This window comes from Panonychus citri, unplaced genomic scaffold (genome assembly GCF_014898815.1).
Source record: "Panonychus citri isolate SS breed McGregor unplaced genomic scaffold, ASM1489881v1 Contig00138, whole genome shotgun sequence".
Lineage (NCBI taxonomy): Eukaryota > Metazoa > Arthropoda > Arachnida > Trombidiformes > Tetranychidae > Panonychus > Panonychus citri.
In genome coordinates, this window is record NW_026515543.1 from 2,076,823 (window position 1) to 2,100,257 (window position 23,435).

The window sequence follows — 23,435 nt, forward strand, 5'->3', positions numbered from 1 at the left end:
CAACGGTGGACCTTTGAGCTATGGCATTTGTCAAACGGGTTGTAATGCAGTCGCTGTTGCTTGTTATGGAGCTGCAGGGGCAACTATGGGTGTTACTTTTGGAGCTAGTGTACCAGCCGCTGTCATAGGTTGCAATGTTGCCCTTGGTACTTGTATGGCTGCGTGTGTTGCTGCCGGGTTCAGTCCAATACCATAAATGGGGTGATCTCGATTTCGTCGATGATATTTTGTTCAAATATCGCTCATCACTTGATAAAAGGCATTTATCAAATGTTATTATGAAATAATAAAATAATAAAAGAAAGAACATTGAAAAATATTTGTAAAATTTGATCGGTACATGTTGATTGGTGTGGAAATGAAATCAATACTTGTTGAACTGCGACCTTCGTGTGTATGTTTAGTCGGTGAGGAAAACTAAACAAAAAAGAGTGAAAAGAAAAAAAAATTTCTTCTTAAGAGTTACCTAATTTCCCAATAAATGACGATAGTTATACGTACGAAGAATGTATGGTCTCTGAGTACAAGGCCAAAACCCGTCATTTCCATAGACTCCAGTATTAAATTCAATCTGGTGACACTTTTTTATCCCTCGTCAGACTTTGCTCATTAACAAATAACAAACCATTAAATACTGATGGATTAAAGTCTAATCTTTTAAAGCCGATTGCGTTATTCGACCTCGGCTGGTACTAATACTGGACAAATGGATTATTCAATATTTTTAATTTCAAGTTTAGATACTAAAGTTCATAACAATTCAAAGACAGTTTTGGGTATAATCTGGCTTCAGAAATATCAGGAAATTGGCGTTTTTCCGATGGATCGATTGAAAGATCAATCTGATAATCAGCTTCTGATTAATTTAATCAGGCAACACTTAACTAAATTGATTTCATTTAATTGTTTACGTGGAAGAAGAAGTGACAATTGTAACTAAATGTGAGTAGTTGATCTCTGACCTGTTTAACCTTGAAATTTAAAGTGTAAATTAATCTCCAGTAATTTAAAGATTTCAAATAGAGAAAAACAAAAACATGTCTACCTTTTAAATCGCAACTTTTTAATTCTTTTCTTTTCTTATATTTTTTTCTCAATAGAATTAATTTGGATTATTTTTTTTCGCTTTCATCTTGTACCTTTGATTGCCTGATATATTCACTTTCTTTCGTCCATTGTCCATTTTGTTTGGTAATTTGATATAAAATGTTCTCATTGGTAAAATTCTTGTTCATTTTCCTTGGTATCCCTTTTTTGGTCAACGGTGGACCTTCGGGTTATATCTTTGCTCAAACGGGTAATGTAGCCACTTGTGCTTGTTATGGAGCTGCAGGGGCAACTATGGGTGTTACTCTTGGTCCTAATGCTTACACTTACATTGGTTGTAATGCTGCCCTTGGTACTTGTAAGACTGCGTGTGTTGCTGCCGGGTGCAGTCCAATACCATAAATGTAGTGATATCGATTCGTCGATGATATTTTTTTCAAATATCGCCCATCACAGGAAAAATGGCATTTATGTAATGTTATTATGAAATAATAAAATAATAGAAGAACATTGAAAAAAATTTTGTAAAATTTGATCGGTACATGTTGATCGGTGTAGAAACGAAATCAATACCTGTTGAACTGCGACCTTTGTGTGTATGTCTAGTTGGTGAGAATAGCTAGACAAAAAGAGTGAAAAGAAAAAATTTTCTCAATAGTTACTTAATTTTCCAATAGATTACGATAGTTACACTACGAAGAATGCATCGTCTCTGAGTACAAGGCCAAAACCCGTCATGTCCATAAACTCCCGTGTTAAATTCAATCTGGTGATACTATTTTTTATCTCTCGTCGTTCGACTTTTCTCATTAACAATCGATAACAATTAACAAACCATAAACTCTGGTGGAATTAAAGTCTATCCGAACTCGGCTGGTACCAATACTGGACAAATGGATTATTCAATATTTTTAATTCCAGGTGTAGATATTAAAGTTAATTACAATTCCAAGACAGTTTTTGATACTGCATCGGGTATAATCTGAATCGAAAAATATCAGAAAATTGGCGTTTCCCGATGGATCGATTGAAAGATTAATCTGATAATCTTATTTATTTAATCAGGCAACACAACTAAATTGTTTTCACTTGATTATTTACGTGGAAGGAAAAGTGACAATTATAACTAAATGTGAGTAGTTGATCTCTGACCATTTTAACCTTGAAATTTAAATTGTAAATTAATCGCCAGCAATTTAAAAGTTTGTAAAGAGAGAAAAACAAAAAACATGTCTACCTTTTAAATCGCAACTTTTTAATTGTTTTCTTTTCTTTTCTTATATCTTTTTTCTCAATAGATTTTAATTTGGATCATTTTTTTCTACGCCTTCATCTCGTACCTTTGATTACCTGATATATTCACTTTCTGCCGTCCATTTTGTTTGGTAATTTGATACAAAATGTTCTCCTTGATGAAATTCTTATTCGTTTTCCTTTGTATCCCTTTTTTGGTCAACGGTGGACCTTTGAGCTATGGCATTTGTCAAACAGGCTGTAATGCAATGGCTGTTGCTTGTTATGGAGCTGCAGGGGCAACTATGGGTGTTACTTTTGGAGCTAGTGCACCAGCCGCTGTCATAGCTTGCAATGTTGCCCTTGGTACGTGTATGGCTGCGTGTGTTGCTGCCGGGTTAACTCCAACACCATAAATGTAGTGATCTCGATATTGTCGATGATATTTTTTTCAAATATCGCCCATCACTTGATAAAAGGTTAAATGATTAAAGATATAATGTTATAATGAAATAATAAAATTATTAGAAGAACATTGAAAAAAGTATTTGTAAAATTTGATCGGTACATGTTGATCGGTGTAGAAACGAAATCAATACCTGTTGAACTGCGACCTTCGTGTTTATGTTTAGTTGGTGAGAAAAAGAAAAGTGAAAATTGTCAATTCCTTTTTTATTCTTACTATTGGTGATTAAAGGTCATGAACATATTCAATTTTAATCAGTAATTATCTCTTTTCCATACTAACCTAACCTTGTCACTTTAATCCTTAACATTTTCATGGTGAGTTTGTGAAATAATCACATTAATTGTTTAATGTTACGATATAATAATAATAATAATTATCTTTTCCCTCTTTTTTTTAGTTCGGTTTTTTTTTCAGGTCAATCAAATATCCTCCATTCATTAATAGTTGGATTTTTGGACATTTTTCTCGGCTGAAAATAATTAGCAAATTAATCATTTTAATTACAAACTCACGAGAATTAACAATGGTTGAAACAATAACAATAAGAAGACAAAAGGGAGGAGGAAAATTTAATTTTTCCATTCAAGGTTATCGACAATTTAATCCAACTCATGGTTACTTTAGATCAACATATATAAGAGGAAGTGACTTTTCAATTCCCTGATTGTTAATCAAATCAACAAGAATTGTGATTCTCTTATTGTATTAGGCTTTTAATCCAGTGAACCTAATTTACACTTGGACTTTAGAACTTGTTTCTCGATTTAATCACAATGATCTTAACATTGTTCATCATTTAATGTCACAATGGACATTTAAGGTTAATCAAATCTTGTCGAGAAAAAAAAATACTCGAGGAAAGTGACTTCTAATTTGTGTCATTCATGCTGATGAAAAAAAAAGAGTTCGAAACATCAATTCAGCAATTAGTTAATTGAAACACGATGAACATGATTTCCAGTGAAAGTTTGGACATTGGCGATCATTAAATTGGCCGATTCAAGTTAATCAGTCAACGGAATTCATTAGAAGAAATCAAAACAATCCAATTGAATTTGTTCATTATTAATCATCTGAAAAAATTCTATTAGAGTTTAATCACAATTAGTTAATCTAGATAGTGATTAGTTCAGTTAAATGGCGTTTATATTAATTAGTCAAGTCGAAAGTTCATTCTGATTAATTGATTGCTATGGAAAAGTTTGTTTACAATTTTCACTTTGATTTTTCAAACGATTATAACGATTACGTTAATTAATTACAATCAAAAGTTAATAAAGAAAAGAAATATTAAATTTTCCAACAAAGATTAACTGTAAATTGTTAGTAAATTATTGAATATTCAATTTGGGTCATTGAATAGCCACTAACCTTTAACCCCTTTAGGCTAATTAATTTAATTGTTAAATAGTCCAATCAGACATTGAGTTGAAAACATTTCAAGTTGAATTAAATGATTGAGATGAAGCTAAGAAGAAATTAACTAAATTGTTTTGCTTAATCTAAATTAACTTGTCTCATGAAACAGTTACAAGGAATCAGGTTAAATCCTTTTTGTTTCATCCTTAATATTGATTATTACAACAATTAGTAAATTGTTACCAAAAAAAACTTAATTACCCAATCAATAATAATATTAGTAATTATTTTTGACTAATCATCATTTATTGATTGGAGATGAGATTGAAATTTGTTAATAGTTGACCCAATCAAATGTTGATAACTGTTATTGGTAATTAGCGTATAAACAAATTAACCTTTCATTTGTTTGTTTACAAAGTTGATTAATTAGTTTTCTAATAAACAATTAATTTATTGGTAATCAATATTGATTATTGTTTATGCTGGTGATTGTTGTTGATTTAAATTGTCTTCATGAATATTAACCGATCACTTTTGTCCTTTAACCTTAATTTTTTTTGATTTGTACAATTTTCTCAATTATTGTTTTTGATTGAAGATTGAAGATTACTGATTAACGATGATTAGTTAAATTGTTGATCACCATAGAATATAATAATTGTTTAATGATTATTTAGATTGTTATTTAGAAAAAGGAAAAATGTTAATAAGTAACAAATTGTAGTATTAATGACAACAATCAATACGTCAATCAACCGATAATTATTGTTGTTGTTTCCATTTGGTTGATGATTATTAATCAACTATTTGAAACTGATCATAGAGAGTTGGTTCATTGTTGTAACAATTAACTGATTGTAACGATCTTAATTGGTTAAGGTAAACAATTTGCTTTTGAATTAACTTTTTTCTTCTTCTTCAACTTACCTCATTCAATGGGTTCTCCTTAATTTAAATTCATCTTGTGATTGTTTCCATTTACTTAATCGTAACTAATTTTTTTCTTCTTCTCATATTAATATCTTCAGTCATCCATGAGTTTGGTATACTAATCATGTAATCACAATCAACAGGAGTGTTAATTGTGTGTGTATATTTGTTATTGTTGTTGCTGTACGATAGTTGAAATGGTTTTCCGTTAATTTTCATCATATTTCACCGATTGATTCAAATTTACCTGGAAGGAAGGAGAATAGAAGTAAATTAGAAAGAGAACAAGTTTAAATTGATTGAGTTAATTGCGATTAACTTAAAAAAAGGAACAATCAAATTACCTAATCACAATCCAGAGGCAAATAAAAATGCACTTTTCCAAGTGGTGAATGTAATATGTTATAAATCAGCATGACTCCAAATCAGATTGATTGTTGTATCAACTACAGATCATTTTTAATTGTTGTTAATCTGATATAATTTGGCTCCAATATCACCTCCAATTCAAAGCCAGGTAAGTCTATCCATCAACAGGTAACACTAATTAAAAGTAATTGTAAACAAGACAAAAAAAAAGTGAAAATATTTTGTTATTGTTATTGAGAAACACAATTGATTAAAACATTAATTGTTTATGATTGCTACTGTTGCTTTAATTAAGATCAAATCTTCACAATTTAATTACTTGTAAAATACCATTGAGGCCATAAAACAAATTAACTGTTCCCACTAATTGTTCAATTCAATTAATCAACAATTAGAAAAGCAAAACATCACAAGAAAAGCAAAAAGATAAAACCAAAGGCACATAACAAACAGAATCCAAAGGTAAGTTGACTTTTTGATTATCCACAGATTAGATTATCGTGATTCCATTAAATTAACACCGAGAAGAACTAGATGAATAGAAGGTTAATTAGTGAAGAAGAAAATCAATTAATTATCAAGTGAGAGAATAAAAAATAAGAATAGAAAATAAAATTTTCTTTTTAGAAAAAAATCACATTTGTGTCACATGATTTTCCTTCGTTCTCATTGGTCTTCACCTTAACTCTTTCTCTTTGTAGTCAATTGTTTTTCTTTGTTATTGTTTTCATTTCTAATTAATTAATTGTTCTTTTTTTTTATTCTCTGTAATTTTAAAATTGTTTCGTTTGTACAACTTAATTAATTTTCTAATTCTAATCAGTGTATTGGCTTTATGAGGTTGAAATGATTCTTTTACTGTATAAATGTTTTAAACTCGCGATTCTACTTACACTTTTTTCACTTCTTCTCACATGGATAAAGTGTATCAATTGGTTTATTGGTAATTGTTCACATACACTAATTGGTGCCTTTGAAATTAAAGATGAAGATAATTTTGTTTCCTGGGATTTTACTTCAACCCAAACAGTTGACTGGTCATCATCATCTTCTTGTCGGACAACCACAACAACATCAGCTGCAACTTCAGCTCTTTCAACTTCTTCCTATCTAATTAAACACCAACACTCATTTAAACCTCCACCCGAACGACAACAACAACAACAACAATCAAAGATGAACATGTTACCAACACCATCACCATCGATAACCAAACAATTAATTCCTGATAGTGCCAAGAAAAAGATCAATCCAGGACTTAAATTGGTTCTTGATTATTGATAGCAAACTTGGGGCCAAACAAATTGCCGGAAAATCATATTCCTCTTAATTCAAATTGCCAATCTAATTACTGCCTATTGTTTTTAATCATCTTTCTCTCTCTCTCTCTCTCTTTCTGTCTCTATCCTTTAATCGTTCATGGTCAGTTTATCCTTAGTCTCTGGACAATTATTCATCCAAATTTACCATGTTAATTTTGTTGCACAATTATTTTGATTACCAATCTAATCTTATACAAATGTTACCTGTTATTTGGGTGTCAATGTCTTTTTTTTGGCTTGACCAGCAATCAACTATCAATTCAAATAACAATCAACTGCAAACATCTTAATTACTATTTTTAATCAAATCTTTGTTATCCCTTAATCTATCATCTCACCTTATCAAATATTTAATTTCACTTATTGTTATTCATCAATCAACATCATTATCAACTTTCAATGACAATATCAATCATCTACTTACAATTGCCAACAATTAAGACGGAATAGAAAACAAAAATCAACTGTAGAAAACTTAAAATACAAAATAATACACTAAATTAACTATCTACTGATTAAGATAATAATTTAATTGTCCAAATCATAGATTATAATGATTAAGGTAAAAGTTGTGAAAATTTCTTGATCTCTTTTTTCATTACAATTAATATATTTACCTGAAGACTTTCAAAATTAACTACCAACCAAACTAACTGTCAATCACCAAGAGAAAAATATATATAACAATTAATTGGTTAACGAATTGTTAATTGTGTTGAAACAATTAAATATCTGCAAACATTTAAATGTGTCTTTTCAAAAATTAACAATCAAAAGTTATCAAACAATTTAGTTCAAGTTCAAAATTTGATCATACAAAATAAGTGGAAATGAATTTATATTAACAGAAATGGTTAATTGTTGGTTAGAAAAAGTAGTTCATCTTAATTTAACTTTCTATCTTACAATTAATTGTAGGTTAAATTGTTAAGTGAGAGTGAAAGATAATCAAGTAATATAATAGACAGTAGTTGATACAATCAATTTAATTTATTACCAACAACAATTAAGAGGAAATTGTTTCTGATGATTAAAAATTTTCCAATTGACGTTATTGATATTAACTTAAATTATTTTCTTCTTCTTAAATTGTCTTTCATTGTAATCATTTATTGACGATGATTAATATTAAATGAGACAATTACATGGTGATGATGGAGATTAGTTTAGTTAATTGTCCAATTGATTGAAGGAAAATTATGGTTTAGTAAATGACCTCCAAGAAAATGATGAAAAGGAAAAGGATGAAAACAAAAGGGATACATTGAATTAGAATCAATTTTAATCATGATTATGATTTGATTGTGATTATGATAGAAACTGGATTTAAGGGAAACAATCTAAAAAAAGGTGACTTGATGAGCTTCATCATCTTCATCATCATCTTAATCATGATGTGAATGAGGTCACTCACCGTTGTTACCATTTTGATTGAATCGTTTTCTTTTACCTTGAGGCGAAATTTTCATCACAATTCAAATTCAGAATTGAGAGTTATCTTCATCATCTCCATCTCCATCTCCATCTTCATCTTCATCTTCATCTTCATCATACTTTGTTTCTAATCAGGCATAATCTTAATCACTATCCGTTGACCCTCAACCTAATTTGGTCATTTTAATTTATTGACCAACATTGAAAATCATTTCATCAAATTGTTGATCGGATTGATTTTTATTTTCTGCCAATTTTTTCATCTGGTTAATTGTTGTTACTTGGACCTTGTGATTATCATTGTTCGGTGTTAATTATGGTTCTTCTTCATTGTAATTAAGTCTTAACTAGATTGTAACGATTGTTAATTTTAACGATTTTAATGTTTTTGATCGTAAATGCTTCCCTTTATTACCACTTTTTTTCCGTCGTTAATTGTTAAAAATACAATTAACTTTTCACTTCTTGATTTAAATTAAATTTAATCACTAACAACACATTGATTTCATTTGAAATTTTCCTCAAAATTAAACCCTAGATTGTTAAATAAATTGTTTCTGTTTCAAGGTTGATAACAATTGTCTTTATAATTTTCGTCAAATTTTGACAATTTAATGATTAAATTGATTAATCAACTATTCTACGCCATGAATGATGGATTAACCTTTAGTAGCACTAATTGTCCGAGTAAATTGCTGTTGATTAGCAAGTTAATTATCGCCAACTGAAAAATTGACTGTAATCAATTGATTATAATCACTAAATTAAATTAATCAATCGTTATAATTATTTTCTATTCTATTGATGATAATGTTTGTTGAAGATTTCAAGTACCTTGAGTTATCATTTAGTTCATCACAAGAAGATATTAACTTATGAAAAGCGACCTCTCTTCGAGCCGATATTCATCCTGAAAAAGTTTCGGCGGAGGGTACAAACGGTGAAGAAACTACCAACGAAGATGTTTCCTCCCTTGATCCTCAATTGGAACGTCAAGTTGAAATGATCCATAATCTAGTTGACCAGCTGAAAGTCAGCGGGGGTGTTTCGATGGCGACAACTTACACACCACCACCAGTTGAAGATGACTGGTTAAGACCATCGCAACCAACACCACCTTCGGCCACCAGTGCCCGAGAAACACTCATATAGATCTTCGCCCGCTCCTCCTGGACGACCAGCACCAACTATGCCTGAACGAAATGGCTCCAAGTGCGGCAAAGTGGAAGAGCTCCTCCTAATCGTGCTGAGAATAAATTATGAGAATCGTTGCTTAAACTTAAAGTATTTAGAGAACTATCATCAATTAACTTTCGAAAATTATTATTTTTATTGTTAATTAGTGAACGAAGACTTAATAGAAAAAATTTCGATGATTGGTTAAACTTTTTCCTCAGAAATCAATTCCAAAGTTGACGAAAAGAAAATCAAACAAATCAATTACATTGTTTTCCATTTGAATTGACATTTTTTCCCCTGAAGGAAAAACTAAAGGGCTATTCAGCTCGATAATTCTTAGTCCTAAAGACTTGAATGGTAAGTTATGAGTTTGAGCGATATTCGATCGTGATATTGAAAGGTCAATTTCATTTAGACCATTTGCGAAAAAACGCGTTTCAAGGTCATTTGAAGGTGAGTTTATGAGACAATTGTAATATCCGATCAATACTAACATTAAACGGCATAAGGTTCTTGCTACTATTACAAGAATTGATGAAAACAAACATGAGTCGCGATTTTGTCAGGTCATTTTATATATAAAATAGTTTCTGATCAATTAATGAGGAGTTTGATCAATTTGGACTTCGATGAGTTTCAACAATTTAAATGTTTATTTAGCTTTTAATTTACTGTTAATTTAAAAATAATAATATGAAAAAATTTAGTTTAGTTTAAAATTAAATTATTTAAATTGTCATTTTCATAAATGTGTCTCTTGGTTGTCTGTTTAACCATTTGAAACTTGTTAATCAAATTATGCCCGAGGGTAAATTGTAATCATCAACTGGGATCAATGGACTTTGATGGTTAATCAAAATAAACCACCAAACGATAATTGATGAAAATTAATAATAATAATCATTTGATAATAATGATTAACTAAGTATTGGCTTACAAGTGAATTAAAGTTGATTAAGGTTTTCAATTAACAACAATCAACAAACAAATTAACTCAAAATGACCGCTGGCCAGTTGGAAATATAAATAGACTTAATCATGTTCTTAATCACAATTTATAAATATTCATCTTTTTTTTTCATCACAATTAACGACGTTAATTGTTGCAACCAATGGAAAAGGATTGATGATGATAATCAAAGTGTAAATTGTCAATCAGCAACAATTTAAGCAACTTAAGGAGGATGGTCGCCGAATTTTAGTTTTGAGTTAAGAGTTGAAACTTTTTGTATTTGTACACAAATATGAAGTCAAATATATTTATTTTTCTGATCTGATCAGTAGTTTCGAAAATCGAGTTCAGTTAAAACTTCAGGTCACTTTTCTCAGCAACGATGAGTTTTAGATCATGAAATTTTATTTTATCGACAACTTTTCATGCCTTACAGAAAATTAAATTTGTTTTGTAAAAATATCCAAAGTTCAGACAATTCCGTTGTATTTAAATAAATGGACGGCGATTAGTCCCAAGTGTCGAATGATCTGAAACTTATTTTGAGGCTATCCTAGTATGGGTTATCGTGGATCAGCACTTTTTCATTTGATCAACAGTTTACCGGAATGAGAAAGTGGCCTTTGATCTTCAAGGGCTAATATCTCGAAACTAAAATGATTGGAGATGTCAAATAAGTCAAATCATCGTCATTTAACCAAAGCTATCGAAACAATAGTTTTAAAATACAGTCACTTTTGCTAAAATAGTTTGACAATGTTTGATGAAATAGTATTTCATTCGAGCAAGCATAAAACATTTGGTGTTTATAACTTGAGTGTAGTATAACTTTTAATTAACTTTAGTCTCAGCTGACCATCACTTTTAAGGCCAAAACTTTGTTTCTGATAGCTTTGGTTAAATGACGATGATTTGATTTATTTATCTCCAATCATTTTAGTTTCGAGATATTACCTTGAAGATCAAAGGCCATCATTCCGTAAACTGTTGATCAATGAAAAAGTGCTCGATCCACATGTTAACCCATACTAGATACTCAAAATAAGTTTCAGATCATTCTCGACACTTGGGACTAATCGCCGTCCATTTATTTAAATACAACGGAATTGATGAGCACTTTGATATTTTTACCAAAACAAATTTAATTTTCTGGCATGAAAGTTGTCGATAAAATAAAATTTCATGATCTAAAACCATCGTTGCTGAGAAAAGGACCAGTTTTAACTGAACTCGATTTTCTCGAAAACTACTGATCAGATTGAAAAATAAATATTTGGACTTCATATGGTTCAAATACAAAGTTTCAACTCTTAACTCAAAACTAAAATTCGGCGACCATCCTTTTGTTGGAATGAAAGTTGAATAATTAAATTGCTAATCAGATGGTAAATTAGATTATAAAAGTAAATTATCATTAAATTGTTAACCTAAATCGCTTAAGATGATTAACACAATTTGTTACTTTAAATCAAATTAAAAGTTTTTCAGCAACGTAACAATTTGTATTACCGATGCTAAGATGTTCATGTGTTCATTTTGATTTAGTTTAAATTGTTGAGGTTTTTTTTCCTATGGAAAATTTCATCAAATAGTTTTTGCAAATTTAATTAGTAAATTGTTTTGATTGTGTAGCAATTTCTTAAGTAATTAACAGTTGTTGATTGTTACCTTGAAGGAAAATAATTTTTTCCTTTTCATTTCTACCTGAATTTAAATCTTGGAATCGTTTCAAACTTTTACCTTGTGAATTTTTCATCTAGGAAGATATTCTGGATTCTATCATGATAAATATCATGATAATGATGACGAAGATGATGATGATGATGGTGATGATATTAATCAAGCTTGATGCTGGGAAATTCCGACATTAATTACATCAGAACAGAATCTCATCAATAAGATTTGAACACATTGAAAACTCACATAGACTTTGATTGTTACTGGTTTTTAAATTCATCAACTTGTTTCATCTTCATCTTCATCATGATCTCTCAATGAAATTGAAATAATAATGAAGAGAATTGTTCTTGTTGTTGTTGTTTCCTTTCTGGTGTTCAACTGGTTATCATGTTTTTAGATGAGTTCAACTTGCCTGAGGCATTTTCGATAGTTATTAATTATCCTTATTGTTTTTCCATTAGAAGAAGCAAGAAAAAAAAGATAATATCATTTTCTCCTTGACCATAAACATTAACCTTAATGGTCAAGTCCAGACTGTCCAATGAAGTTTTGTCGGGTCATCTTTTGAGTTACAAGTTCGAAAACCAGTAGAAATGTTTACCATTAAAACCATGAAGATAAGAAAGAGCATTTACCTCTTTTTCGGTTCTTTCTCTTATCATCATCATCATCATTCTCTTCATTCATCATCTTTTCTTCCTTCTTTAAACGCCTGAGGGTAAATATTCAGTTTCTTTTAGAAAGATCAACAGGTAAAAGTTTCGTTTTATTTTATTTTACTTTCGAAATAGTAAAAGATATAAATAACACTGAGAACATGAAGATGATGATGATGATGATGATGAAAGAGAATCAAATTTAGGTTAAAATGACAAGAGAGAGGACGAAATTACTATTAAAATTGAATCGATTTACATTTTCCACTTTCAATGAATGATGAATGAATATTAATCATATCATACGATTTAACTAATTTAGATGATGATGATTCTTATTATTGGGGTAACTTGATATTCTTGGTGCTTGAAGGTGCGAGGGATAAACACCAGGTAATTGTGATTGTAAATAAAACATTATATCATCTTCATCATCTTCATCATCCTTGTTCATGGTTTAATCATGTTCACCTTGTTTACCTGGATTCTTATTGTGAAATAATATCAATTGTTGTTTCTTTATAACATTTCAATTTGAATCTTGAATTGATTGTTTGTTTATCTACAACCGGTAAAACTGTAATCATCACAATTGAATTTAATATTGATTAATACCTTCAAGGTGGATATTTGTTTGTTTGTTTGTTTCTTAATCTTGTTAATGGTTAATCATTTTAATTGTTAGTCTATTGTTGTTGTTAGAAAGTGTAACTAATGAGCTTTTAACTGATTAGGTTATAATTGTCAGTTTTAAAATCAAATGATTGGTTGATTACTTTATCAGATTAGTTATGTTATATTCAATCAGATTTATGTATTAACAATTAGTATATTAGATTAGTATTATCTTAATGTTTACCACAATCAGCTGATATACTTTTTAACTAATCATTTGTAACTCGTGGTGAATGAAATTAGATTCAAAATGATGAAGATGAAATTATAAATATAATTGACCCTTTAAAGAAGATAATCTTTTCATCTTTATTATCAGGAGATAATAAATAGACACAATTATCCAAGAAAATTCATGATTTTGGATATAAAACTGAACCTGAATAAGAAAGAGTGAGTAAGAGAGAGAGAGAGAAATTAAGTTCGAAAACAGTTCAGATGAAAGGGGAAGGGTTGAGAGAGAGAGAGAAAAGAAAGAGAAGACAAAAGGGGAAAGAGGTAAAAATTCAGGTAAGAATGAAATTGTATTTGGAATTTGAAGAAAAAGAAAAAGAGTCGAAATGATAATTAAGAGAAAAGGGGAAGGGAAAAGAAAGAGAAGATAAAAGGAGGACAGATTAGTGAGCACTAAACTTACCTGGAGAAAGGAGGAGATGGAAACTGGATTTCAGACTCTAATCATCCTTGCGATATAATGAGAGAGAGAGAGAGAGAGAGAGAGAGAGAGAGAGAGAGAGAGAGAAAAGAAAGAGAAGACAAAAGGGGAAAGAGGTAAAAATTCAGGTAAGAATGAAATTGTATTTGGAATTTGAAGAAAAAGAAAAAGAGTCGAAATGATAATTAAGAGAAAAGGGGAAGGGAAAAGAAAGAGAAGATAAAAGGAGGACAGATTAGTGAGCACTAAACTTACCTGGAGAAAGGAGGAGATGGAAACTGGATTTCAGACTCTAATCATCCTTGCGATATAATGAGAGAGAGAGAGAGAGAGAGAGAGAGAGAGAGAGAGAGAAAGTAAGAAACAGGTAAGTGAGTATTTCGAAGTGACTTTTCTGAAAATCTAAAAGCATCATTTGCAATCTCATTCAACGATTTGAATCTAATCAAAGTGTTTACAACAATCAACGTTTTCGTTTGATTGTTTTGTTTTTCTTCATCTGTGATAATTTGCTCTCTGTAGTAAGCAAATTAGTTGTGATCACAAAACAATCAACTTGATCATCTACAATACACTAGGAACTAATATCTAACATCAAATCCTTCGCCCATTGGGATTAGTGATTTAATCGTAAACTTTGAAAGATTGGAATTGTTAATTATTCTCTTTTGTCGAAGAGAGAAAAAAGTGTTTTCCCATTCGTTAATTGTTCTATCAAGGATTCTGATCATCAGTTATCGACAATTATCATCATCATCATCGTCGATAATCATCATTAGATTTTCTTTTAAACTGATCTAACCTCGATAAGAGAGAAATTAAAACTCGACAAACTCGATAATATCTTTGATTCGCTCTAATACTTTTAGGTGATTTAATTGATCGTTAACAAATTTTTATCTTCATCATTATCATCATCTTGTTTTCTCAATTATTGATATTCATACATCTTATTTACCTCATCAATATCTCACCTTGATAATCATCATAATTAGTAAATTGAATGTCAACCAACTGTAAACTCAATCACTTGAATATTGAACAGAAAAAAAGGAAAGTAGCAAGTTAAATCTTCATCAGACCTAATCAACAATTAACACAATCAATTAATCACGGAATCATTATAACGGAATTTTCTAACATCAACCTCATCAATTCATCTTTATCATCAAATTTGTTTTGTTTTTTTCTTCGTAAATTGTAACAAAAATTAAAAATGGAAGCCGTTTTTGGAATGATCAAGTATTGGTGCCACGATTTTTGGGAAATCTATGGTGACCATCGTATTAGTCATTTGCCCCTTTTAAAGGGTGGACCTTGGCACGTAATCGCATTGACCCTTATCTACCTTTACTTTGTTAAGGTTATGGGTCCACGAATGATGAAAGACCGTCCACCCTACGAACTGCGAGGAATCATGTTAGCCCATAATACTTTCCTTGTACTTTTGAATGGAATCGGTTTCTTGGTGGGAATGTGGGGAACCAATTGGGGCTTGGATACATTAGAATGTCGACCTTTTGACCCTTCAAGTTCGGCAACTCAAGATCGAGTTCTATTCTATCTTGGTTATACTTATTATATCTCAAAGTTTATCGATTTTCTTGACACTGTTTATTTTGTTCTTCGGAAAAAGTATACCCACATTTCCCCGCTCCATGTTTTCCACCACACAATGATGCCTTTCTGGTGCTACATTTTCTTCAAGTTTTCCTCTTACACCAATAACGGTTTCATCCCATTGATCAATGCTTTCGTTCACACAGTTATGTACTCATATTATGCTCTCTCCGCTCTTGGTCCCCACATGAAACCCTATTTGTGGTGGAAAAAGTATATCACTCAATTACAGTTAGTACAATTCTGCTTCGCGACTGTCCACTCACTTTACATGTTCGCCGATCAAACTTGTACCTGTTCCAAGTTCCTCATCTCTCTTCAAGCTGCCCATGGAATCCTTTTCCTTTTCCTGTTCGGCGATTTCTACAAACAGTCTTACACGCCAAAGGTTCAAACATCAACTTCCACCAAAGCAACTCGACCAATTAGTTCATCTAAAAAAGTAGCATCTAAAGTTAATTAAATCGTCCGAAAATTAATAACAAACAAAAAGAGCGAGAGAGTGAGTGAGTTTAAGAGAAACAAAATCAATTAGGATTAATCATCAATCCATCAAACCAGATTAAGGAATTAAACAATAAATGGACATTTAAATGATTATGGATTAACATGGAAATCTCTTTATTCAAACATCAACAATTCATTCATAAAACAAAACTTTTATTTTTACCGTTATATTGATCAAAACAACAACAACAACAACCTTTTGATATATCAGGTTAATTGTAGATTAAGTTAATTATCCTGACAAGACAATCTGATTTGTTAATTTTTCCTTCCCTTTGACAGACAAATATACAAACTTTATAAGTCTATTTATTTATTTATCTGATTATTGTTTTGCTAAATTTTGTTAATCAATCGAAATGTTTTAATCATCATCGAACTTTTTTTTTTCTTTATTAGAACTATTTTACTTTTCTCCTCTTCCCCCACTTCTCATGTTATAAATATATGAATGGACATTAGTGACCAATCAATCTGCTCATAAACATCGCCATCATCATCGCAATCGCCATTTTATCATCATCATCATCGCCGTCGTCGTAATCATATTAATTAATTGTCTTCAATTTATATAAGATCATCATCATCATCATCACAATTGAAAATCATTTTCACGTTAAAACAGTTTTTACTTAATTGCTTGAAACTTTATAATGAGCATTAAAATCAAATTGACAACAATCAACGATCACAATTAGTACTTCTTATTTTTTAATCAATGGAAATTTTTTTTTTCAACCAGAAAACTGATCAACAATCAACGGGTTTAATTGTTTACATGATAATTTATTTCTGGGTTTCATTTGCTTATAAATTTCATATTCATTTTCATCATTACTGTTATTTTAAATTGTCAGAGCAATTAAGCGAAACAATTAGTTAATTGTTTACTCGTCATCAATTGTTAAAATGTGCCTTAAATTAATAAATGTTAAAACAATTGATTTGATGTTATTTTTTTTTGCCTGTTTATTTACACTTAATTGTTGACAATTAATCACTTTTTATGAGTTAATTTGTTTATTTCTGACATTTAATTGTTAAACAATATTTAGTAAATTGTTGATTCTAATAGTTAGTATTTTGTTTTCTTATCATATTGAACATTAAATTAATTGTTTAAGTCCATTAGTGGTCATGATTAATGAATTGATATCATTTCAATTGTTAATTGTTGCTAATCAGTTGTATCTTAAATTGTTTGTCCTTTTTTTTATATCAGTTATGATTAAGGTAATTGTTGGATAGTGATTGAGATCAGGTGAACGGTAAACGAGTTAATTGTTTCGTTTTGATTATTGTTGTTAATGATGATGATTACTTGATTAACTGTAACACAATTTAGTTGATTAGTTTGCACGCTCGCAAGGTTATCAAGTTAATTTCACCTTAAATCATTATCCTTTTTTTTTATTATCATTTCTCCCACTCTTTTGGTCAGCAAGTATTGAAAGAAAATTTGACCAACCAATTAATCCACTTCAATTTAATCTTAATCATCACAATTAACATTTACCGCTTTCAATTAGTTGATTGTTGAGATACATTTTTTTACTTTAAGAATCTAACTTTTATATAGTAAATACTTTCCATTCATCTTCCAGGAAATGGTTAAATGATTGATTACACTGAATTAAACTTCATTTCAATGTTTTCTAATTTTTCACTCGTAAAGATAATCAGTTAATTGTGATAACAATTTATTTCTTCGTAATTTGTATTTCCCGCACTTTTTTGAAAAGAAAACTTAGTTACCCTGGTAACCGAAAGGCTGTTTCCCTTTTCCGTTTCCTTTAAGAACATTTAGTTTGTTGATTTGATTGAAGAAATTTTTTCTTTAGTGTGTTAATTGTAATTTAAATTAATTCTTTTTATTAGTTAATTTAATTGGATTGGTTTTCACAGAACTTGAGATGGTAAGTTAATTGTTTTGTTTCTAATTCGATTGACCTTTTTTTTAGAGATGAGTTTTATCTTCATGTGTTTTAATGTGTTGGTGTTAATTTTTTTTTCTTGTTACATTTTCTTTCTAGGGTCGTAAAGCTTTTGTTCAAAGAGGCCGAATTGCTTTAATCTCCGGTGGTAGATTTGGCAATAAATTATGTACCATTATTGATATCATCGATCAAAACAGAGCTTTAGTCTCTGGACCAACAACTGGTGTTAAACGACAACCAATGAGTTTTAAGATGATGAAGTTGACCAAATTTTTGATGAAAGATATTCATCCAACTATTGGTGAAAAAGCATTGGCTGAAAGATGGGAGAAAAGTGATATTGTTGAACAATTTGCTAAATCTAAAACTGGAATGACTTTGGTCAACAAGAAAAAGGTTTGTTATTCTCATTTCTTTTTATCGAACCTTAATTGGTAACATTTTCTTAATCTTTTAAATGATGAACCTTCCCGTACTTGATAGGATAGGGCCGTCCGATTAACAGTGACGATACCCTTTGATTAATCTGACTTGAACTTTACTCATCCATTTGTAATTTGTCATTTATTCGTTTTAAACTAATTGTCATTTTTCCTTATTCTCTCTTTGATATCCACAGAAAGCCAAGATGGGTGATTTCGATCGATTCAAACTCTACAAAACCAAGCAAAGGATAAATAGACTTGTGAAAATGCAAACAGCTAGATTAACTACCCTCGCTAAAAATGCTGAAAAGAAAGCAGCAAAATAGACAATAAATTTTGAAATCCAAATCTATACCTAATCATTTTTGTCTATGTTCTGTTTTAATTGTCGAGCTAATAGGAAACTGTTCAGCTCAACAATTTCCACAACCAAACAAAAACAGTTCTTCAAATCTGTTTTGAGAAAACGTTAGTTGAATTTATTACAAGATTTTTTTCTACTATCATTACATTTTGTTTATTTTCTCTTGAAAAATTTAAATATTCGACTTGCAAATCCTTGAGGTTCCGTGATTGTTGCAATTCGAGCTCTTTTAGTGGTCAAATTATGAATCGGACTAAAAGCTAAAGTGACCACTGTACTCACCAAACAGATAACATTATAAGGCATCGAGAAATCTGGAGTTGGTAAGGAAACCAGAAGACTTTCAGTTTTAATCTTAATTATCATCGGATTTTCATTAACTTTTGTCTCATCCGGATGAATTGTGAGATTCTGGAAATTAGGAGGTTGGAATGATAAAGTTGCAGCTCCAACATAAACACCATGATTAGCATCAGGAGGAAATTCAGTCCATTTAAGAAAAGCTCTTTCAAAATGATAACTAATTGTTGTCATCGATTGTGGTGGAAGTGATAAAATAATTTCAAGATGATGAGGTTGAGCTCTATCCTTACCCGGTACATGATAGAGTTTAATTGGTTCAATTGATTTACCATCAGATGTTATCGTTAATGTGTGAAGATAAATTCTAAGGTACCAAGGAATCACATCTAAATAGGTGACATTTTGAGCTTGCGAAAGTCTATTTGATATCCTACAAGTGATTCCACCCTGGAAAACACCATAACCAGTGATGTACCGATGAGCAGTTATATAAGGTGGTACAATTGTTTTGTAAATGTGCTCTTTCTGGTACATACTGTAGATGTTAAATTTAGAGATATTTTGACTTCGATTGTGATCTAGAAGTTTTTTAACATCATAAACTGCAAATTTACGTTTCTCGTCACCATAATGAGCATCAATGTTTGTCTCGGGTTCGGGTGACAACATGTGAGGATTTGATGTTTCATTATTAGTTGTTTCAATGTAGATTTTACTTGAAGATGCAACTGGACACTCTTTCTTTAATGAGGTACCGAAAAATTTAACAATTGACCAACGTTGTTTACCTTCAAACATGGCTGGTGGGTTGAAAACAACCATAACTGATTGGGTTAATTGGATTGATGTTGAATCACAACTTGGAGTCTATGAGAAAGTGAGTGGAGAAAAGCAAAACATTGAAAGATTAGCGATTTGTGATGATTAAATTCCAGGTAAAAAGACTTACCCGGCAAATTGATTTGATATCAAGTGAAAGTGAAAAATAATTAGAATTGAAAATTTGAACAGCATTCAGAAGAGATGCTAATCCGGCCTTTGAGAAACATGGTAAAAGCTTTTTCCATGGTGTTAAATTTTCCGTGCAAACGGCTTCATGGGCTAGACTTGCATAGAATATGTTTTCTGGTTGGAAAGTGTCATTGATGAAAATTCCTTCAGGATTGAGAGAAAATTTCGGTTTAGTTGTAGCTGCTTTATCGATGAAATTGAGAGAAGCACAAAAAAGTCCAGATAATGTACTGGTAATATCTTTCCATGATTTCCAAGGACTAAAAAGAAACATGAAAAAAATAATCAAATCAAATTGATTCCAAATAAAATTTATCCAATTGAGACAACAACAACAAAAAAACTCACTTTGGATTAAATTGTTGTAGAGTAACCCAAAGCTCGGCACCATTGGGCTGATATCTTAAAGGATAACCCCATTGATCCAGTTTCCAGCGACCACGAGCAAGACTGAATGAAAGTTCCTTAATTAAATTTTTAGTGATAAAATTACCAATCGCCAAAGGGAATCGATCAAAATGATTTTCTAAAGAAAACAGAAAACAGAAAACAAAACAAAACAATCAGCCAATCAACAAGAGAGAAACAAATCCACTTCTCAACAATGTCAACTCACCTAAATGAAGCAATTCAATGTCTTGATTAAGAATAGTTTTAAATTGGAAATGATTATAAATCATTCCATCGGCAAGTGGCCTGATAATCAGAGATTCACTGTAATCATCTTTCAATGGAACATCAACAAGATGACAACAAGGAAGAAGAATTAAAAAGAAAATACAAAACTAATTCTATGCATAATTAAAGATGCAAATGATGAAGAAAATATTAATTTAATTCTAAATTAAATTAAATCAACTAATCAATTAAAAAGATTTTTAAACAAAAGTATCAACACATCAGATTGTTGATCAACCGAATGTTTTGGTTGAGAGAAAAAAGGAAAAAAAAGAAAAGCGCGTTTTTTGAAATTCCAATTTTAATTCTTTCAATTAGATTATCGGATTAACAGGAAAATGTTCACAACCCATTTAACGATAATCTATTTAATTAGGAAAAACAGAGAACCTATTAAACTTTTTATGTAAAATGAACGTTTTTAAATAGATTAGGGAAAACTGGTCGATGAATAAAAGGATCGGTCAAGTGATTTGATTGATCAGTTTACTTCAAACAATCAAAGTTAATGTTTGATATCAATAGGAAACAATTGATTCTCATTACATTTTTCATCTAAGTGATGGTGAGTTTTCATTTGTTGATTATTTCGATTGTGATTGTCATATATTTTCTCATTTAAATTGTAAATTTATTCTTGTGTTTTCTTTTGCTCTTTAAATAGATTCGTGAATTAATCCTTCTCGTCGCCGTGATTTTAACTCTTGTTGACTGTTCACTTTACGATCCAAGTGATTACAATTACAATGGACACTATGGACTCCAGTCTAACCCTAATCCGTATATTTCTGATCCTGGTTTCTTATCACAATCTTACCCTGAGTCACAATATTACCCATATCAACATTTTCCTGAGACCCACCAACCGAATTCATATAACCCGAATCAGAGCGGCCAAGAGATTAAGGGAATCCATCATGACGACTTCAAACATGGCAACGGAAAGAAGAGAACGAAGTTTGCTAAGATTTCAAAAAAGAATAAGAAAAAGACGAAATATATTCAATCTCAAGCTGAAGAAGAGCTACTTATGACCATCTACGAGCGACCAAAGTTCATCGTTGATCCTGTTAAATTAACGAAAAAGATTGAGAAGAGAATTAGAATTAAAGTGAAAAAAGTGAATCAACACAAAAAGAAAATACCTTTAATATGTAAGAAATTTCATCGAAAATTGGTTGGTTGATTAATTTGATTTCTTATTTTTTGTTTTCTCGCTATAATTTAAATATCTTTCAATCTCATCAACTTTTATACTCATAAACCTTTCAACTGACCATTGATGTCCTTCACTTTAACCTTATTGACCCGAATAAACTTCATCTTGTTTTATAAGCTAAATTGTCTTGTCGAGATTTAATTACAATTTGATTGTACACACACAAACCATAGTTGATTGCCTATGATACTTGAATTGGATTCTTTTTAACGTAGATTCGCTTTAAACAAAGGTAACATAATATCACTGTCAATGTGTACCAAGTGATTATGTATGACATGTGATTGTCAACTAATTCAACTCGTGTTTGTCCACCAATTGGTCCACCACGAACTGAGCTTTCTAAATCAGAGTCAATCATAACGGGAGCAGAATTACATTCTTGGGCTATGTGATCGATATTCCGACGTAGCCAGATACCATTTGCTTCCTTTGATCCAGAATAATTGTCCGTCTAATTTTGAAAGAAAAAAGAAAAAAGAAAAACAAAATAATTTCGATTCCATTGATTAACAGATAATAATAGTAATTCTTTGTTTATTACTTACTATTTCTGACTTTCTAACAATTCCAGTGATCGTTACTTCATCTTCTATTTGACCTTCTAATCTTCTACTAGGGTCAAGTCTATCCTTCGGTACCCAACCTCGATTAATTAACACACTATAATCTCTATTAGCTAATTTAAATGGTGTAACTACATGGAAACCATTGATATTTCCAGAGAGCATACTAGGAACTGCAATAGCCGATTCTTTTAGGAAAACTCTAGGGCCAATAAATTGTTCCTTGGAATGGTCAAAATGACCAGTTAATATTACTCTTTGATATTCCATATCATCAACAGCACGTAAACTATCAAGAAAGAAATGTCAAATACACATGTAAATTAACAACAATTAATAACAACAATCAACAATCTCACTTACTCTTCAGGCAATGGTACTGGTTCCTTGGATAATTGACTTTTCAGTTGAGATTTCAAGTCCTGTTTCCACATATATCTCTTGACTTGCCAAGCACCAAGACAAAAGGTAGTCGCTGGAATCGCCTGTGATAATATAAATTCAAATTAATCCGATAATCAGCCAATTTAATTGGAAAAACAAAACTTACAAACAATAAATAATCACCAAAGACAACAGGCTTATCCCGAGGCCTAATTGCTTTAGGTCCATCTTTAAGAAAATATTGTGACCTTCCAGTGAGTCCTCGTTTAGATGAACTTAAACCAGAAAAATGGGCCAATCGAAATAATCGAAAAAACATTTCAATCCAATTTTTAGAATAAAATTAAATCAACAATTAGATTGAAAATTAGAAATGCGAAAACTCAAAACAACAACAAGAGAAAAACAAAAACATGTGACCAATCAAAACATTGGAAAAAAAGAAAGAGAAAAATTTG

At 30.6% G+C, this 23,435-nt stretch overlaps 4 protein-coding genes and 2 long non-coding RNA genes across 11 annotated transcripts in view; 3 read left to right on the forward strand and 3 right to left on the reverse strand.

Annotated features, from left to right (window-relative positions):
• Nucleotides 1-18,811, forward strand: part of LOC128393395 (60S ribosomal protein L14-like) — a 46,723-nt gene extending 27,912 nt beyond the window's left edge. Inside the window, exons 2-4 of the mRNA XM_053353576.1 lie at nt 17,906-18,006; nt 18,124-18,423; nt 18,647-18,811. Of these exons, the coding sequence (XP_053209551.1) occupies nt 18,004-18,006; nt 18,124-18,423; nt 18,647-18,778 (435 nt within the window). The 5' untranslated portion in view covers nt 17,906-18,003 and the 3' untranslated portion in view covers nt 18,779-18,811. The remainder of the gene's footprint in view (nt 1-17,905; nt 18,007-18,123; nt 18,424-18,646) is intronic.
• On the reverse strand, nt 97-6,070 carry LOC128393402 (uncharacterized). Of its 6 annotated transcripts, none has more exons than XR_008326129.1 (4): nt 5,730-6,057; nt 5,386-5,584; nt 5,039-5,288; nt 2,285-4,720 (listed from the first exon to the last, which is right to left on the reverse strand). It is a non-coding gene; the product is annotated as an uncharacterized LOC128393402 (long non-coding RNA). The 6 variants fall into 6 exon arrangements; XR_008326130.1 differs by having other exon boundaries at nt 2,878-2,894; nt 3,029-4,720; nt 5,386-6,070; XR_008326132.1 differs by lacking the exon at nt 2,285-4,720 and adding an exon at nt 97-248 and having other exon boundaries at nt 5,386-6,059.
• On the forward strand, nt 14,378-16,775 carry LOC128393388 (elongation of very long chain fatty acids protein AAEL008004-like). The gene has a single exon (XM_053353568.1). The coding sequence runs from the start codon at nt 15,180-15,182 to the stop codon at nt 16,044-16,046; it is 867 nt and encodes a 288-aa protein (XP_053209543.1). The 5' UTR covers nt 14,378-15,179; the 3' UTR covers nt 16,047-16,775.
• Nucleotides 18,812-18,904: 93 nt separating the features above from the next.
• On the reverse strand, nt 18,905-20,979 carry LOC128393379 (GPI transamidase component PIG-T-like). The gene is made up of 4 exons (XM_053353557.1): nt 20,747-20,979; nt 20,479-20,656; nt 20,069-20,390; nt 18,905-19,986 (listed from the first exon to the last, which is right to left on the reverse strand). The coding sequence occupies exons 1-4, from the start codon at nt 20,808-20,810 to the stop codon at nt 18,970-18,972; spliced, it is 1,581 nt and encodes a 526-aa protein (XP_053209532.1). The 5' UTR covers nt 20,811-20,979; the 3' UTR covers nt 18,905-18,969.
• A 237-nt stretch (nt 20,980-21,216) lies between these two features.
• Nucleotides 21,217-22,149, forward strand: LOC128393401 (uncharacterized). Its single transcript, XR_008326125.1, has 2 exons — nt 21,217-21,373; nt 21,473-22,149. It is a non-coding gene; the product is annotated as an uncharacterized LOC128393401 (long non-coding RNA).
• Nucleotides 22,133-23,391, reverse strand: LOC128393390 (surfeit locus protein 1-like). The gene is made up of 4 exons (XM_053353570.1): nt 23,144-23,391; nt 22,957-23,078; nt 22,576-22,882; nt 22,133-22,481 (listed from the first exon to the last, which is right to left on the reverse strand). Exons 1-4 carry the CDS (start codon nt 23,294-23,296, stop codon nt 22,209-22,211), a joined length of 855 nt encoding a protein of 284 aa, XP_053209545.1. The 5' UTR covers nt 23,297-23,391; the 3' UTR covers nt 22,133-22,208.
• Between the last annotated feature and the right edge of the window lie 44 nt (nt 23,392-23,435).

What these genes read in the sequence shown, in the direction of transcription:
- LOC128393390 (XM_053353570.1), bottom strand. Translation starts at nt 23,296, where the DNA reads ATGTTTTTTCGATTATTTCGATTGGCCCATTTTTCTGGTTTAAGTTCA. An exon ending in CCAGTACCATTGCCTGAAGA is followed by an intron (nt 22,883 to 22,956) that starts GTAAGTGAGATT and finishes CTTTCTTGATAG; the next exon opens with TTTACGTGCTGTTGATGATA. An exon ending in TTGTTAGAAAGTCAGAAATA is followed by an intron (nt 22,482 to 22,575) that starts GTAAGTAATAAA and finishes TTTCAAAATTAG; the next exon opens with ACGGACAATTATTCTGGATC.
- LOC128393388 (XM_053353568.1), top strand. Translation starts at nt 15,180, where the DNA reads ATGGAAGCCGTTTTTGGAATGATCAAGTATTGGTGCCACGATTTTTGG.
- LOC128393379 (XM_053353557.1), bottom strand. Translation starts at nt 20,810, where the DNA reads ATGATTTATAATCATTTCCAATTTAAAACTATTCTTAATCAAGACATT. An exon ending in CTACAACAATTTAATCCAAA is followed by an intron (nt 20,391 to 20,478) that starts GTGAGTTTTTTT and finishes GTTTCTTTTTAG; the next exon opens with TCCTTGGAAATCATGGAAAG. An exon ending in ATATCAAATCAATTTGCCGG is followed by an intron (nt 19,987 to 20,068) that starts GTAAGTCTTTTT and finishes ACTTTCTCATAG; the next exon opens with ACTCCAAGTTGTGATTCAAC.